Source organism: Geotrypetes seraphini, chromosome 7 (genome assembly GCF_902459505.1).
Source record: "Geotrypetes seraphini chromosome 7, aGeoSer1.1, whole genome shotgun sequence".
Classification (NCBI taxonomy): domain Eukaryota; kingdom Metazoa; phylum Chordata; class Amphibia; order Gymnophiona; family Dermophiidae; genus Geotrypetes; species Geotrypetes seraphini.
The window spans coordinates 186,026,164-186,044,955 of NC_047090.1; the positions used below are offsets into that span (position 1 = coordinate 186,026,164).

General features: G+C 45.0%; 1 protein-coding gene across 1 annotated transcript in view; it reads right to left on the minus strand.

The window, feature by feature from the left end:
• Positions 1-18,575, minus strand: part of TSHR (thyroid stimulating hormone receptor) — a 60,112-nt gene extending 41,537 nt beyond the window's left edge. The window contains exons 1-3 of the mRNA XM_033953274.1: positions 18,454-18,575; positions 17,345-17,422; positions 11,453-11,521 (exon numbers count right to left, since the gene is read on the minus strand). Coding sequence (XP_033809165.1) covers positions 11,453-11,521; positions 17,345-17,422; positions 18,454-18,575 — 269 coding nt within the window. The remainder of the gene's footprint in view (positions 1-11,452; positions 11,522-17,344; positions 17,423-18,453) is intronic.
• Positions 18,576-18,792: the final 217 nt, after the last annotated feature.

Sequence of the window (18,792 nt, forward strand, 5' to 3'; positions counted from 1 at the left end):
GTTCTGTTGTTGTACCTGGTTCTGTAAAGCTTATGCTTGAAAGCTGTGGGTTATATGACTTTATATTAAATTAAGTTAAATTTGGATGGAAGCCTGAAAGGAGGACAGATATTCAGGCGAAAAAAAGAGGACCTTGCCTCTGACCTTTGGCGCACCTCTTGTCCTTCTGCAGGCTGCTGTGAATTGGTCAAATGCTTAAGTGTTTCCATTGCATCTTTAATTATACTCTAGAATTTCGCTATTACAAGTGGATGAGAAACTCAATCTGTTCTGCTGCCTGCAACCCTTGCGGTATCTTTATTAGGGTGTGTATTGGGTTTGGCCAGAACATTGTTGAAATGTTGATTTAGAATTAGTCTGAACCTGAGTTTGGAGGGTACGACGTAAGGCTCATGTTAAGATCGGGACAACAATGCTGTCTGTAGCTGGCGCCAAGCTCTGGAATGCGCTGCCTGGTATTCTGCGATTTTGGGATGGGAGATTGAAGTTTAAGAAAATGTTGAAAACACAATTATTTTTCAATGCCTTCCTGTGCCAGTGCTATTCTCTGTTAATGCTTTCCTGTCCTGTAAATGATTTTATGGGATCTTGTGTTTCCATCTTGCAGGAAAAATTTAAAAGAAGATTTTAATAATGATACCGTTCGTTAATAGTCGTCTTGTTTATGCATGCAATTTTGTAAACCGCATAATTATTATGCAGTATATTAATTTTTAAATAAATAAACCTGGAAGTGCTGGGTTAGGCTGTGTACCATCCCATCACCTACTAGAAATGATAAACATGAAAGGGAGTGTTTTGACCTTGAAGTCGGCTCTAACATTTCACTGGGCCTCTGACCCAAGCAAACCGCAGTGTGGTACTGTAGTTTGCTAATCTTTCCTTGCCAAATGTACCTGGATTTGCGTCACAGGGAGGAACTCAGGGTAAATAGTTAAGGAACAGACTAACAGCAGAGGTGGGGGGGAGGAGGGGGGATGGGACATGCAACTAACTGGGCGATTCCCGATAGCCACATTAGCATTTCAGCGTGGTTTAGAACTGAATGAAATTTCTCCTCCAACATTTGGTTCAATAAGAGTTTTAGGGCGCCTTTTACAAAGGTGCGCTAGTGTTTTTAGCGCACGTACTGGATTAGCGTGCGCTACCCGAAAAACTACCGCCTGCTCAAGAGGAGGCGGTAGCGGCTAGCGCGCGTGACTTTTTAGTGCGTGCTATTCCTCGCGTTAAGGCCCTAAGGAACCTTTGTAAAAGGAGCCCTTAATTTTTTGCCCAAAGCCCATATAACTAGGCAAGCTATTCCAGATGGAAATGTATTTTTTTATTTTAAAAATTTCTATACCGTCTAATTCCTAAACGGTTTACATGATATTACATACACATGACGTTAATAAACTAGTCATCCAAAAATCAACATTAGGAAAACAATGCCTGAAAGGCATTTAGAAACAACTAGCTGATGCCCCGGCGTTGCACGGGTATTTAATTATAGCAATAACACTGTAAATGGATTCAAATAAAGATACTTTATAGTGGTGAATGAAATTATTGTTTTACAGCTTAATAAAAAGTACAATATTCAAATTATAATGTGAAATATTTGACAAAATGAATACAATACAACTAACGCAAAATGTGATTATAAACAACATTTTTAGTTTCACCTCCAGGAGCAAGAACATATAAATTCTTGGGTGAACCCACCCTTGAGCAAGCAACATAGAGTTGTGGGCCGCGAGACCCCCAGAACATATCACCCCAGGTAGTGAGGGATCTGCATACCAAGTTTCGTCCAAATCGGTCAAGCCGTTTTTGTTTTTTTCCCCAATTCTTTATTCATTTTCATATCTCATAACAAGTATACAATAATCATTCAATATTCATACAATTTACTTGTATACTTCATATAATATTAAATCTTATATTGGTCAAGCCGTTTTTGAATTACTGTGAGAATGGCAGCTTTTAACATTTTTTCCATTGACTTGAATGGGTTAAATCTGATTTTCTGTTTGTAGCTCCGCCCACGTGTGCAGGTGGGCCGCGAGACCCCCAGAACATATCATCCCGGGTAGTGAGGGATCTGCATACCAAGTTTTGTTCAAATCGGTCAAGCCGTTTTTGCGTGATCGCGGCACATACATACACACACACACACACACACACATACCTCCAATTTTATATATATAGATTGCAAATAGGTTCTCAGAAGATCTGAGTCAGGAAAGATCTTAAAGAGGGGCATCTACAAATAATTGTGTGTTAAGTATTTTTCCTAAATGTGCCTCTATCACCACAATCCCTCTAAGACTAATCAGACCATACTTTCACCAACACCACTTTGCCTTAGTTGTACAGCTGATGATACTTCCACAACTTGACTACTGCAACTCCATCTACATGGGAATCGACACCACTCTGATTCCCAAAATGCAACTCAGCCAAAACACCGCTGTCAGACTAATCTTCAACCTGAGAAAATATGACTCGATTACAGACTTCATCAGGCAACTGAACTGGCTACGTATCCCGTCACGAATAACCTTCAAAACTTCATGCATCATTCACCGCATACTTTACAGAAACTCCGCGGCTCCTTTCATCCAGCTCTTCTCCAAGACATGGTCTACTTCCCACAGAACCCTCAACAGAACCCTCAACAGAATTCTAAATCTCCCTTCCACAAAAAATCTACAATACAAGTGTGTATTCTACTCTATGTTCACCTTTCTAGGCGTAAAAACTTGGAATGACCTTACTGAAATGACCAGGACGGATCTTAACCACATCAAATTCCGTAAGAAACTGAAAACTCATCTATTTGACATCTAATCACTTGTATCCTCTTCTCCTCCTGTATCTTCCTGCCCTCCATAGTCCTCCCTACCCTCTTCTAACCCCTTCCTCTGTAATGTCACCAAGAGCTTGTATAGGTATGTGCGACGCACAAATGGAATAAATAAATAAAATTTCCATATTTTTCCTACCAATGAGTTCCACAATTTTACCCCTGCACAACAAAAAGCCATTGCGCTAGTTTCAATGTATTTTTGATTAACATTTACCTTCAATAGAGCTGAGTTTTCAGAGCGCAATGACCTTTTCGGTTGGCAATTAGTCATCTTACTCTTGAATAGTTCGGGGATCGTGCCATACAGGAATTGATGACAGATCACTATTTTGTACTGCACTCTGAATGCAACTGGCAACCAGTGTAATTGTTGGAGATAAGGTGTCATGTGAACATATTTTGATGTTCCCATTATCAATCTGGCCGCTGCATTGTGTGCAACTTGCAGTGCCCTGCACCTCGTCTTCGTTATTCCAAGGTACAGGGCATTGCAATAGTCAAGCTTTGACAAGACCAAGTCAAAAGATGACATTGGTTTCACATGATGTATCTGTGCAAAGCATGCTTGTACAGTCTTAACTACTTGACAGTTCATTGTGAGGCCTGAATCGAGTCTTACTCGGAAGATAGCCAGTGACTCTCTCACTGGAAGTACTTCATCTAGTATCTTTAATTCCTTTGGCCACTTATTCTGATCATGTTTCCATACGAGCATTACTTCGGTCTTGTCCACATTCAGTCTCAAACCCTGCTCTCCCATCCATTCAACAAATTTGCTCATATAATTACTCAGTAATCTCTCCAAATCTTCTCCCCATTCACACACTGGGGCAAAAAAAAAAGATAATGTCATCCGCATATATTCGGTATTCGACATCCATATAGTAGCCATATAAATGTTAAATAAAAGTGCAGAAAATGCAGATCCCTGAGGAACTCTGGTCCTCACCGAATGTTCACCCGAGATCTTACATCCATTCCTTACTTGAAAAAGAGTGGCCTGTCAAGTACGTAGAAATAGCAGCATAAATACATGTAGTCCTCTTACCTATCCACCTCCTCTCTCTCTCCCCTCTTACCTCTCTTTATAGTCGCCTTGAGCCTGTATAGGCATGAGCGACACACAAATAGAAGATTAGATTAGATTGTTTCAACCATATACCCTTTGAAGAAGGAAACTTCAATCGAAAAGTGACACTAATCCTAGAAGAGAAAAAAGTGGTAGACCATATAGGCAACTTTAAAATCAACTTGTTTTCTAATTGACAACCATTTTGGTAGCCTTCCTCTGGACTAACTCCATCCTTTTTATATCTTTTTGAAGGTGCGGCCTCCAGAATTTTGCACAATATTCTAAATGAGGTCTCACCTAAGTCTTATACAGGGGCATCAATACCTCCTTTTTTCCTACTGGCCATACCGCTCCCTATGCACCATAGCATCCTTCTAGCTTTCATCGTTGCCTTTTCAATCTGTTTGGCCACCTTAAGATCATCACATACAATCACATCCAAGTCCTGCTCTTCTGTCGTGCACATACTTTTTCACCCCCTTAACTACCTTTCCCTCGGGTTTTTGTAGCCCAACTTGCGTTTCTTAGCATTAAATTTTAGCTGCCAAATTTCAGACCATTCTTCAAGCTTCGCCAGGTCTTTATTTAACATACAAGCACTCAAGCTCACATATAAAGAATTGCAGTAATCTAGCTATGTTAAAACAAGCATCTGAACTAACAATGCAAAATGATGTTCATAAAAATAAGACCTTATTACCCTAAGCTGTCTTAAAATATGAAAAGCTTTCCTCCATAAATTGGCAACGTGAAATTCATAAGCAAGGGAAGAATCCAATATAACTCTGAAAACCCTCACCAATTTCTCGACTTTTAAAGAAATTCCCCAAAATAATGTTATAGTGGATGGAACAGAAGTAATCAGATTATGAAACCACAAAACTTTGGTTTTGTTGGTCTTTAAATTCAACTATTGAGAAGTGGCCCAGTTAGCAATTCTGTTGATATCTACTGGAATTCTATTACAAGTATCAAGCATATTGGAACCAACGGGAACTAATACCCTGTTTCCCCGAATATATGACACTGGCTTATATTTTTAAAAACTCCAAAATATGCACAAGGTCTTATTTTCAGGGGGATGTCTTATTTTTCCATGAAGAAGAATACAGTACACATTTATTGCTGAAAAAAAGACATTTATTACCTGTATATGGTACAGATCATCACAAACCAGAAAAAACTGTATCACAAACCAGAAAAACATTTAAGGCCCTGATTCTCCAAAAGTGCGTCCCGATTTTAGGCAGCTGTAGACGTCCTACAGCTGTCTAATCAGCCAATCGGGATGCACGTTTTTTTAAAAAAAATGCTCCCCAGGCAGGCCGCCCGGGAGAGGCGTCCTATACTAAACGCCGATTCTGTAACCGGCGTCTTTAGAGAATCAGGTTAAATTAGACGCGGCCACTATACTTATGGCAGCAAGGGATCTCCCTGCTGCAATATGTATAGCGGCCGCCTGTCCCATCACCGACAGGAGAATGCCTAACTCCTCCTGTCGGAACCCCGAGCCCCCCCCCCAAACTCGTAATCGCCGACAGGAGGATGCCCAACTCCTCCTGCCGGAAAGCCCAATGACCCCCCGCCCCAACTAATCTCCCTCCCCCAACTAACCTTTCAATGTTGGTCAGCTGGACGGGTCTTGCTGCCGTCCAGCCGACGGGTCTGCCTCGTGGAAATGAGAAGGCATGCCCCTTCCCGCTAAATCTAAGGCCTGATTGGCCCAGGCTAGGCACCTTGGCCAATCAGGCCTTAGGATTAGTGGGGATGGGCGGACCCGCTATGCCTAAGGCCTGATTGGTCCAGGCTTCTACAACCTGGGCTAATCAGGCCTTAGATTTAGCGGGGATGGGCCGGGAAGGGGCGTGCCGTCTCATTTCCACGAGGCAGACCCGTCGGCTGGACGGCAGCAAGACCCGTCCAGCTGACCAACATTGAAAGGTTAGTTGGGGGAGGGAGATTAGTTGGGGCGGGGGGTCATTGGGCTTTCCGGCAGGAGGAGTTGGGCATCCTCCTGTCGGCGATTACGAGTTTGGGGGGGAGGGGGCTCGGGGTTCCGACAGGAGGAGTTAGGCATTCTCCTGTCGGTGATGGGACAGGCGGCCGCAACAACCGCGGCCGCTATACATATTGCAGCAGGGAGATCCCTTGCTGCCATAAGTATAGCGGCCGCGTCTAATTTAACCCGATTCTCTAAAGACGCCGGTTACAGAATCGGCGTTTAGTATAGGACGCCTCTCCCGGGCGGCCTGCCTGGGAAGCATTTTTTTAAAAAAAACGTGCATCCCGAGTGGCTGATTAGACAGCTGTAGGACTTCTACAGCTGCCTAAAATCGGGACGCACTTTTGGAGAATCAGGGCCTCGGTGTACAGAGGCTGTTCCTGGGCTTGTTTTCCTGGACAGCGGAAGCAGGAAGTTGTGTGACCACGCATACGGTACTGTACCAGTACTCTGGATCGCCAAGACATGCTTGCCAAATAGTGCCTTATTTTCGGGGGGGGGGGGGGCTTATATTTCCCAGGTGGGGAAAAAAAGGGGGTGTCTTACTAAAGGAGGAAGTCCTATAATGGGGGAAACACGGTATATCAATATCATCTGCATAGAAAATTGACATTGGTAGCATAGTAAGGGGGGGCAACATTTTGGTGGGGATGCCAGCACCTCTTCTCTTCTCCACTCCTCCCCCACCATGAGCACACCTCTAGCTCTTCGCTGGCACAAGCAGCAGCTCCAATCCTGCTGCTCATGCCGGCCTCTGCACTCCCCTCCAATGTTACTTCTGGGTCCTGTGACTAGGAAGTGACATCAGAGGGAGAACCAATGCTGGCGTGGGCAGCAAGTTATAGATGCTGCTCGTGCCAGGGCAGTTAAACAGGTATAGGGAAAGGGAGCGAATGTGGCAGGGGTGGGGGAGGGGGAAGGAGCAGTGGTGGAGAAGAGGGCGAGGGGATAACCTAGAACCCAGGAAACCCCTTTAAAAAAGTAACAGCTCATAACAAAGAATAACCTAGAATGCTAGAACCCTGGGTAACCTCTAAAGAATTAACAGCACAGAACAAAGGATATTCTAGAGTACTAAAACCCTGGATAACTTCTTTAAAGAAGTAACAGCATAGAACATAGGATACACCAGAACTTTAAAGAAATAACAGCTTGGAATACTGGATTACTTAGACACCTATGGGCTCATAATCGAAACAGAAATACATCTAAAAACCCGCCCAAATTGGCACTTGGACGACCCAAAAGGCAGGAAGCTGGAAAACTGGATTTCAAATCTTCCGACTGCCTCACCTGCCCAGCCACCTTGGTCATTGACTTCCAACATCTCCGGATTACTCAGGGAAGGGACGCAGTCCGGTTCCGATCCTGGACGCACCTCCATGGAACCACGCAGCCTGTGCTCCACCCACTAGCGGACAAACCTGGGGCGAGCTAGCTCTCAATCCCGGAGCCGATTTGATGTGCAGGCTGTACCGGCGCCTTACTGCAGTGGCAGGTATCCCCACCAGAGGCAGACTTTATTCCAAACTCTGTGATCTCCCACCGAAAGGATGTCCCTGCAGGGTATTTCTGCAGCACAAGGGCAAATCCACGAAAAAGATTAAAATACACTATAATTCAGAAATGAAACACGAGCAGAAGAGATGAGCTCCTACACCTTGGCTTCTAGGAATATAAAACTGATGTCCAGGGAGCATGCTCCAGCAGACGGGAGTGGAGCCAAAACTTCTATCAAGTGAAGTTCCTACAGAGTAGACTTTGGTTGGACAAGGCACATAACACCCAGAATAAAGTGGGATTGTACAAGAATTGCTCTTGATCCTTTTTGTCGCATATGGAACAGAGACCATATAAGTCTGTCAGGTATTGGCTACAACACCCCACATGGCCCCGTGACTGGAGTTGCCATAACAGCTAACTCCACCCCCCCATCCAATCCGTCTTGCCATAGAAGTCCATCCTGCATCATCTTCCCCGCTGCTGGGCTTAATCACTCCTGCACATCTTAAATGAAGATATAGTTTTTGATTTGTCAAGTTTTGTGTCGAAAATATCCTCTTTCTGTTTTGGGATCCTGTGTGTTTATCCTGTGCCTTTTTGAACTCCGTCACCGTTTATGCCTCCACCACCTCCAGAGGGAGGGCATTCTGGACATCCCTACCAAGGTGGAGAAGATGAAGAAGTGAGAAAAAATGAAATCTTCCACAAATATAAAATAGACTCACTTCCGAGTGGATTAACAACAGAAGGCGGGCAAATTTTTATAATATATAGGTCCCAAGGGTTAATATTTAGTTGTAAAAACCCTTTATGCGCCCCTCCTGGATGTTGTGCAAAAATTCTTACTGTTGTTCCTTAACTTTATAATTAAATTCAATCAAATATGGTCACTTATATATTATAAAAATTTGTTGTTAATCCACTTGGAAGTGAATCTGTGTATATTTGTGGAAGATTTCATTCTGGGCATCCACCATCCTCTCTAGGAAGTATTTCCTGACATTACTCCCGCAATCACAGGTCAGCTAGGGGTTAGGGAATTTCTCTGAGGGAATGATAAAACAGATGTCCTATCATCTGGAATAAGGAAGGAGAAGAGGGCATCACTTGTGGAAATCCCTTATCAAAAGACATCCTAGGTCTAAAGATGGAGAATAGGCCCCATTGGGGAGAAGGTAATTTGCATACTAATTTGTATATAAAGGGAGTGAATTTTAAAAGGAAACGGACCCTAAAAGAATGGAGGAAACCGGGGAAGAGAAGGGGAGCCTCATCTGGAGGTTTGCAGGGTCCCTACGATGAACTACTAAGGGATGTCTGATCTGAGATGGGGACTAATAAGCCTACTTCAAGCTAACTATGGATAGGGACACAAACAATCACCATTTACCTCAAAATGCGCCCTAAATCGAACATTCAAGGGACTTATGGGACACTGCAAGGCCACCCACATCACACGTCCACCCACAGTCTGAAAAAAAAGGAGACACAGGAAAAAAGTGGAGAAAAAGCCTCAGTTAAGCTTCATGTGACTTATGTGTCTTCACTATATCAAAAACAGTGGTGAAAAAATGAGGCACAGTAGCAGCCCCCCCAAAATAAAACCTCACATCCAGCAAGCCAAAATCTCACATACGAACATTATGTGACAAAAGACTGTAGTTCAGAGGCACAGTCAGAAATTTTGCAACTTGAGCAAGGGAAAAGGAAAAACTTAGCTGTCCACGAAGTCCCAGCTTACGCCCAAGCCTCACTACCCGGGCCTTGTGGGTAAACAGCCCACCCAACGGGGAAAGCTCCGTTTCGCTCTTGCTGCGTCAGGGGTGAAAAGCGTCCTGCATCCAAGGCAATCCACCATGCAAAACCTCCGTGCAAATCCTTCACAGATTTCACAATCACTGTGCCTCTGAATTGCAATCTTTTTCACACAATGTTTGTATGTGAGATTTTGGCATGCTGGATGTGAGATGTTTTTGGGGGGGCTGCTATTGTGTCTCATTTTTTTTCAGACTGTGGGTGTATGTGTGATGTGTGGGTGGCCTTGCAGTATCCCATAAGACCTTTGAATGTTCAATTTAAGGCGCATTTTGAGGTAAAATGGTAACTAATAAGACTCCCAGGTTGAAAACCAGTGGAAGGTAGGCTCTCGGGTAATCTTTGAGGGGATGAATGCTGGCATTTGCCTAATCCGCAGTAAGCCTTTAAACCAGTGTGGATCGGAAGTGACCACAGTGACCAGAAGACTCAGAAGAACCAGAAGAGACCAGGAGAACCAGGGGGGCCTGATCCATCCACCAAATAAGGAGTTAAAAGAAGCCTAAAAAAAAAGTGGGCTTTTAGTCTAGATTTGAACACTGCCAGCAAAATGGAAGGGATAGAGTCTGGAGTTAGCAGTAGAGGAGAAGGGTACAGATGAACGGAGTTGTTGGGGAGGAGTATGGGGAAAAATAAGAGAGGAGAGAGACTGAGGAGCTGCAGAGTGAACAACTTGAACTGTGTGCAGAAATGGATAGGGAGTGACTTGAGAAGATTTTGGCCCAAACCATTTCTGCCAGGAAGATGCCCGGTCAAGGGAAAAATGATCCGACTCACTCTGAGTGAACTGACAGAGCCTTGCATTCTTCTCGGGGGTCTATGTGCGCAAAGCCCAAAACTTTAGGTCGACAGACATTCAAGATGCTGAGACAGAATCCTAGAGCTGGGAAAAGTTGGGTGTTTATTCCTCGAGTTCAAAAAGGTGCGCTTCTGTTGTTCTTTGGGTTTTTGGGGGCTGGCTCTTGTAATTGTCCGTGAAAACATCCAAGTGCATCTTATACCATCCGATCTTCATTTTGTCTCCATACCGGAAAATAAATATTCACTGCAGTCTCTGAATGCGCTTGTTCAAAGGGGAGAACGAGAGGGCACTCTCTAAAGTTGAAAGGGGATAGATTCCGTACAAACGTAAGGAAGTTCTTCTTCACCCAGAGAGTGGTAGAAAACTGAAACGCTCTTCCGGAGTCTGTTATAGGGGAAAACACCCTCCAGGGATTCAAGACAAAGTTGGACAAGTTCCTGCTAAACTGGAACGTACTCAGGTGAGGCTGGATTCATTTAGAGCACTGGTCTTTGACCTGGGGGACGCCGTGTGAGCGGACTCTGGGCACGATGGACCGCTGGTCTGACCCAGCAGCGGCAATTCTTATGTTCTTATGACCACTGCCCCTGACAAAGCAAAACCCAATCAGCTTTACTATAATCATGGTAGTGTAGAATCTGGAGATGGAAAAAACTGCACCTCCCAAGTAAAATCATTAGACTGCCACCAATTATAAAGGAGTGTTGGGAGTGAGGAGGGTGAAAGGAGGGGAAGTACACAATCTTCCTTTTTCATATTGAAGCCATTTAAAAATAATATCTTCCTTTTATTTCTTTAGGGGAACAGTGGCTGCCTCCTATAGAAACTTGATGGCAGATAAAGGCCAAATGGCCCATCCAGTCTGCCCATCTGAAGCATCCACTATCTCCTCCTCACCCTATTGGCTAAGGCTCTGCACATTTGCATCTCCTCTTTCTATAGGCTAAGGCTCTTTATAGCTGCATTATGATGTCATAGAGCTTTGTAGTTATAGAAACATGATGGCAGATAAAGGCCAAATGGCCCATCCAGTCTGCCCATCCGCAGTAACCATTATCTCTTCCTCTCTCTAAGAGATCCCACGTGACTATCCCAGGCTTTCCTGAAATCTGTCCGTCTCCACCACCTCTACTGGGAGACAGTTCCACGCATCTACTACCCTTTCTGTAAAAAAGTATTTCCTGAGAACTTACTGACCCAGCGACAAGAGGTTTGTTTTGATAAAATTTGCTTAGTATTTTGCTCCCATGCTGGAGAACTTTATGACACATAGCAGCCACTTAACTGAAGTGGGTTTCTGCCCTGTGTGCATGGTGGCATCCAGGCTGTACCTGAGCTCCATTCTAATGCGCTCATTCTGCTACTGTCTGATGGGTTCATCTGGGCCGAGCCAAAAGATATACTTACACAGCATCCAGTTTTGTTCCGTTAAATGCGTGCCCTTGAATCCACATGAAGCCATTGTTATACAGTTTCCTGTAAAGCAGAAAGAGAACGCATCAATGGAAGAGCAGGGTACTGGGCCTGCTTTTTCTCCTATATTTTTATCTCTTCTATTGTTCAGGGCTGTGCACATCAAGAGCTCTACACAGATTTATAAGCTAAATAGCAGATTCTTTGGCCTTTAAGCAATCCGTGTCAATCGCTTTGCTGTTTGAGGGGGATAGTAGCTTGAAGTTTTCTGGTAACTGGACCGGAGAAGGAGGTGGTGGTCTTTAGCTGGTGGGGCTTGGGGACCCCAGCAGCAAGGATAATTATTTGTATTCAGGTGGGGGTATCAAGGAGGAGGGCAGAAAATTTAGTCTCCAGCAAGCTTGGTGTCAGCTGTCTGCTGTGCCACCAATTCATGGTAACTTGTATGCTGCCTTTTTGTTGCTTTGACATGGAGGATTAAGTGACTTGCCCAGAGTCACAAGGAGCAGCGATGGGATTTGATCTCACAACCTCTGGGTGCAGAGGCAGCAGCTCTACCAGTGCGCCACACCTTCAGCCTGTCCAAGGAAGGCAATTCTTATGTGAGCCAAGTCTAGGACAATGAAGCCATTGTGACATCACGGCTCTTAGGCATTGGTGGAATGAGGCGTTATGACATCACAATCTCAGCTCTGGAATGTTGCTACTCTTTGGGTTTCTGCAAAAGTACTTGGGACCTGGGTTGGCCACTGTTGGAAACAGGATACTGGGCTTGATGAAAGGGAATGGGGACTTTTATACTGCTGTTTTGTGGCTTTGGCATTTCAGAGCCGACATTCAAAGCGGTGGGCACTGGAGGATTAAGTGACTTGCCCAGGGACACAAGGAGCAGTGATGGGATTTGATCTCACAACCTCTGGATGCAGAGGCAGTAGCTTTACCAGTGAGCCATATCTTCCCCCCCCCCCCCAGAACAAAAGTTCAGATATTCTTTTTGGAGGGAGTACAGTGGCAAATGGTTTGTGCGGGAAATATTTTTTTGTAAGGAAACTTTATCTAAATAGTGTGAAAAGGTTGATTATTCCCATACATTTGACCTATTCCAAAGAAGCGCTGACGGGGTGGTAGGTTTCAGCAAAAGAGGAGAGGGCCTCTTATTTGTGTCCTCGGGATTGGGCCAAATCAGCCGTACCCGTGGACTTTTCTGCTTGCAAGTCACACGTGCAGCTAACACTGACTCTAATACACGTTCTATTTCATGCTAGCCATTTCTAGTTCAGCAAGGGGAAACAGATCAAGAAAAACAGGGCATCAGCTGTGAATTAATCTATTTTTGACCTTCTACTCTATAATTGGTAAGCATTATTCACTATACACGTCTGGAATAGATAAATACATATGATTTAACATTTTCACCATGCATCTGATATCCCTAGGGAACTGGTTCCATCAAAAAGCAGCATGATAATAATAATAATAATTTTATTCTTATATACTGCCAAAGCCATATTAGTTCGAGGCGGTTTACAATAAGAAGAGCTGGACAATCAGCGAAGATAGGTACAAAGTAAGTTTTTAAAGTACATGAAGCGGATACAGGGAAAAGAGGGCTGGAATATGCTGCAAATAAGAGAATGGTTTAGGTAAACTTGTTTTATATAGCACCGGTTTCACTGGTAAATAATGTCTAAAAGTAATATTATTATTGCTCTATTGCTTGTCAGATTTTTCAAATGACATGGGGATAAATTTGTCTCCATCCCCGCAGGAACTCAATTTCCCCAACCTGTCCCTGTGTGTTTTGTCGCTGTCCCTGCCCCATTCTTGTAAGCTCTGCCTTAACCGCACAAGCCTCAAACACATATGATTTGAAAGTGTTTGAGGCTTGTGCAAATGAGGATGGAGCTTAGGCATTGGTGGAATGAGGCATTATGACATCACAATCTGAGCTCTAGAATGTTGCTACTTAGGATTTTCAAGTGTTTGAGGCTTGTGCAGATGAGGACGGAGCTTAGGCATTGGTGGAATGAGGCATTATGACATCACAATCTGAGCTCTAGAATGTTGCTACTTAGGATTTTCAAGTGTTTGAGGCTTGTGCAGATGAGGACGGAGCTTAGGCATTGGTGGAATGAGGCATTATGACATCACAATCTGAGCTCTAGAATGTTGCTACTTAGGATTTGAAAGCGTTTGAGGCTTGCGCGGATGAGGACGGAGCTTAGGCATTGGTGGAATGAGGCATTATGACATCACACTCTGAGCTCTAGAATGTTGCTACTTAGGATTTGAAAGCGTTTGAGGCTTGCGCGGATGAGGACGGAGCTTAGGCATTGGTGGAATGAGGCATTATGACATCACACTCTGAGCTCTAGAATGTTGCTACTTAGGATTTGAAAGTGAGGCTTGTGCAGATGAGGACGGAGCTTAGGCATTGGTGGAATGAGGCATTATGACATCACACTCTGAGCTCTAGAATGTTGCTACTTAGGATTTGAAAGCGTTTGAGGCTTGCGCGGATGAGGACGGAGCTTAGGCATTGGTGGAATGAGGCATTATGACATCACAATCTGAGCTCTAGAATGTTGCTACTTAGGATTTGAAAGCGTTTGAGGCTTGCGCGGATGAGGACGGAGCTTAGGCATTGGTGGAATGAGGCATTATGACATCACACTCTGAGCTCTAGAATGTTGCTACTTAGGATTTGAAAGCGTTTGAGGCTTGCGCGGATGAGGACGGAGCTTAGGCATTGGTGGAATGAGGCATTATGACATCACACTCTGAGCTCTAGAATGTTGCTACTTAGGATTTGAAAGTGAGGCTTGTGCAGATGAGGACGGAGCTTAGGCATTGGTGGAATGAGGCATTATGACATCACAATCTGAGCTCTAGAATGTTGCTACTTAGGATTTGAAAGCGTTTGAGGCTTGCGCGGATGAGGACGGAGCTTAGGCATTGGTGGAATGAGGCATTATGACATCACACTCTGAGCTCTAGAATGTTGCTACTTAGGATTTGAAAGCGTTTGAGGCTTGCGTGGATGAGGACGGAGCTTAGGCATTGGTGGAATGAGGCATTATGACATCACACTCTGAGCTCTAGAATGTTGCTACTTAGGATTTGAAAGTGAGGCTTGTGCAGATGAGGACGGAGCTTAGGCATTGGTGGAATGAGGCATTATGACATCACACTCTGAGCTCTAGAATGTTGCTACTTAGGATTTGAAAGCGTTTGAGGCTTGCGCGGATGAGGACGGAGCTTAGGCATTGGTGGAATGAGGCATTATGACATCACACTCTGAGCTCTAGAATGTTGCTACTTAGGATTTGAAAGCGTTTGAGGCTTGCGCGGATGAGGACGGAGCTTAGGCATTGGTGGAATGAGGCATTATGACATCACACTCTGAGCTCTAGAATGTTGCTACTTAGGATTTGAAAGTGAGGCTTGTGCAGATGAGGACGGAGCTTAGGCATTGGTGGAATGAGGCATTATGACATCACACTCTGAGCTCTAGAATGTTGCTACTTAGGATTTGAAAGCGTTTGAGGCTTGCGCGGATGAGGACGGAGCTTAGGCATTGGTGGAATGAGGCATTATGACATCACAATCTGAGCTCTAGAATGTTGTTACTTAGGATTTGAAAGCATTTGAGGCTTGTGCAGATGAGGATGGATCTTGCAGGAATGGGGCAGGGAAAAATTTGTCCCTGTGTCATTCTCTAGATAGAACTACTACAACTCCAAGAACGCACCAGAATGTATTGCTCTTGTCCCTTTCTAAGAAACCAACATAAGAACATAAGAATAGCCTTACTGGGTCAGACCAATGGTCCATCTAGCCCAGTAACCCATCTCCATGGAGACCAATCCAACTCACAAGTACCTGGCAAAAACCCAAATAGTAGCAGCATTCCATGCCACCATCTCATGTCTGTCTCAACAGCAGACTATGGACTTTTCCTCCAGGAATTTGTCAATACCCAAGATCTGGCTGGTGAAGCTTTGTGACAGCTCATCTGTGAGAGGAAAAGCAATAAGCTTTTGTCCTTGAGGGAGAGGGGAACACTGTTCTCTCTAAGCTGGGCAGGGGTTCTCCAACTGCATTGCAGTGGATGCTTCAGTATTGTGTCTTCCTTCACTAGGGACAGGTAGGTACCCTGGAGTCCTGCAGAGCTTGCCTCTCTTTATTGAAAATGTGATAATGAAACAGCGCCTTCTACTGGCAGCACTATAAGTAGAAGACTCCTGCTCAGCTTAGAGCAGGGGTGTCAAAGTCCCTCCTCGAGGGCCGCAATCCAGTCGGGTTTTCAGGATTTCCCCAATGAATATGCACGAGATCTTTTTGCATGCACTGCTTTCAATGCATATTCATTGAGGAAATCCTGAAAACCCAACTGGATTGCGGCCCTTGAGGAGGGACTTTGACACCCCTGGCTTAGAGGGAACAGTGGTCATAGGGCTCTTCAGCTTTCAGCTTGCAAAAGAAACAGCTGAAGGTAGATATGATTGAAGTCTACAAAACCCTGAGTGGTGTAAAACGGGTACAAGTGAATCAATTTTTTTACTCCATCAAAAACTACAAAGACTAAGGGACACTCAATGAAGTTACAGGGAAATTCTTTTTAAAAGCAAGAGGAGGAAAAACATTTTTCACTCAGAAAACAGTTAAAGCTCTGGCACTCTTTTCCAGAGGAGGTGGTTACAGTGGTTAGAGTAGCTGGGTTTAAAAAAGGTTTGGACAAGTTCCTGGAGGAAAAGTCCATAGTTTGCTATTGAGACAGACATGGGAGAAGCCACTGCTTGCCCTGGGATTGATAGCATGGAATGTTGCAACTCTTTGGGGTTCCGGAATGTTGCAACTCTTTGGGGTTCCGGAATGTTGCAACTCTTTGGGATCCCGGAATGTTGCTACTATTTGGGTTTCTGCCAGGTGCGTGTGACCTTGATTGGCCACTATGGAAACATGATACTGGGCTAGATGGACCAATTGGTCTGACCCAGTATGATTAGTTTTATGTTTTAATGTTCAGTTAAGTGCCAAATATTGCACAGTTATGTTGCACTGGCTCCATATACCGGGAAATTCAATGCCAGAGCCCAGTCATAGCCCGGCATTGAATTTCTAGCTATAAAGCTGGCAGCGGTCAGCAAAACGCCGATAGCCACTGGATGAATATCAGGCCCACAGAGTATAATTTTGGGGGCCAGCAATAACTTAACCTGCTAAGTTAATATTTAGCATTTGGACAGTCAAGTTTCTAGCGTCCAAAGATGCGATTGCTATTTGATGGCTAAGCTTAGATGCTCAGCACTGAAAATTGCAAATTAGCGTGCAATATAGCCGCTTAACTTTTGACCATTAACTGCGAATATTCTGTAGAAATAACTGGTTATCTTGCGCAGAATGTTCAAATTTTACCGACTAAGCGCTATTAACCAGTCAGCACCGGCCTCTTTGAAAGTTTAGTGGGACTGAATGCGTTCCAGCACATGGCCGTCTTAAATCCATGAGCAAAACTGTTAACAATTCGTAAACGAAGATGAATTTTCAGCTGAAACGTTGTGCTCCTAAGATTGGCTGAAAGAGCAGCCATTTAGGAGCTCAGCATTCGGAATACAAAATATTGGGCCCTCTAATTCTGCAGCGTTTTGGAGTTTTCCTGGGTGAGAGGGACAAAGGGATTGTCTGCTCACCCAGGGAACTAAGCTGCTACCCAGCATCGCCCCCTAGGGGGCCCTCTCCAACCTCCTGCTCCAGAGCCAGCGCGTTTGCCCCATCCGCTGTGCCACTCGGCCTCTGCAACATATATACAACTTTGTCCTCAAGCGTCCAGCTGGATAATAACTGCCTATGGAGATAATCAGTGTGTTACAAGAGAGCACTTACAGGGTAAGAGATTCATTGCATAGCCCGTGGAACGCATTGGCAGGAACCGAAGTAATGTACGGATTATCTGCAATTTCACTAAAAAAAAAAAAATCACAGGAAATAGATGCAATAGCACGCAAAAACATTGAGAAGGAAAGTAGCTAGCATCAGACGGACACTTATAAACTAGATCAGTACAAATATACCTACACTGTCTTTCCTTTCTCCCGTTTTTATTCTTTCTGATTCAATGGAAGTTGAAAATAACACATAATGGGTTAACAATGGCTGCGCCTTGGTCTTTCTGTCCAGGGGCAACATATCACGCCTGATCGATAAGAACGCTTCTGTTCCGGCTCTTATCAGCACCAACACGCTCAGTAGCGTAGTGGATTGGGGGGGGGGGAGCAGTCCGCCCCGGGCGCTATGTGGGGGCTCCACCCCCGCTGCTTCCCAACCGCCCCCTGCTGCAAGCGTGCGCCCCTTCCCTTCCCTCGCACCTCTTTCATTTCCCCGCTGCTCGAGCAGCGTCACGAACTTGCTGCCCGCGTCGCTGTCGGCTCTCTCTGGCGTCGCGTCCGGGTCCCGTGAGAAGGAGAGCCCACGCCGACGCAGGCAGCAAGTTCGTGACGCTGCTCGAGCAGCGGGGAAATGAAAGAGGTGCGAGGGAAGGGAATGGGGGGGGGGGGCACGTGTGCGGCAGGGGGTTCAGGAAGGACCTGTCCCGGGCATCGGTCACCCTCGCTATGCCACTGAACACACTTGCACTCTCGCCATGTGCGGGTCACAGACCGTGCAAGCCTGTCCGGCGCCACCTGCTGGATTTGGCCATTCTGCTTTCTCTCTTGCCACGTGGCAGACACAGACCACGGTGCATGCTACCAGTGGCATTATGTACGGCAGATGACGCTAGTGATTTTCATAGGTTTTTGTTAGCTTTTTGATATTTTCCATCTGTTTCTTCTGAGTTTGTCACTATAACAATGTGGCAGCAGCAAGACCAAAGGGATTATCGAAATACGATCACATTTCACCTAATCTCCAACAATTGCACTGGCTACCAGTTGTTTTCAGAATACAATATAAAGCCGTATTGATTTGCCATCAGTTCTTGTATGGAACCATACCCGAATTGTTCAAGAACTGGCCAGGTTTCACTAACCTGCCCGATCTGGGCAGGTCCGACAAATTCTGCAAACTCTAACATGCAGATGAGGGCAATCGGAGTAACGCCCCCATCTGTAGGCATGGATCGCGCTATAGATGGTCTGAGCATGCGCGGGACCTCCGGCCCGTCGGAGTTGGTTTGTTTTTTGTTTTTTTCCTTCTATTTTTTTTTAACAGCCAGGGAACCTTTAAAAGTGCTGCCTCCCTGCCTGCCCCAACTCTCCCACCCTTCCCCGCACTGCAAGCCCGTGGTTTTAACCCAGAAGTTGTGTCAGAGGAGAAGCTTCTGCCCACACACG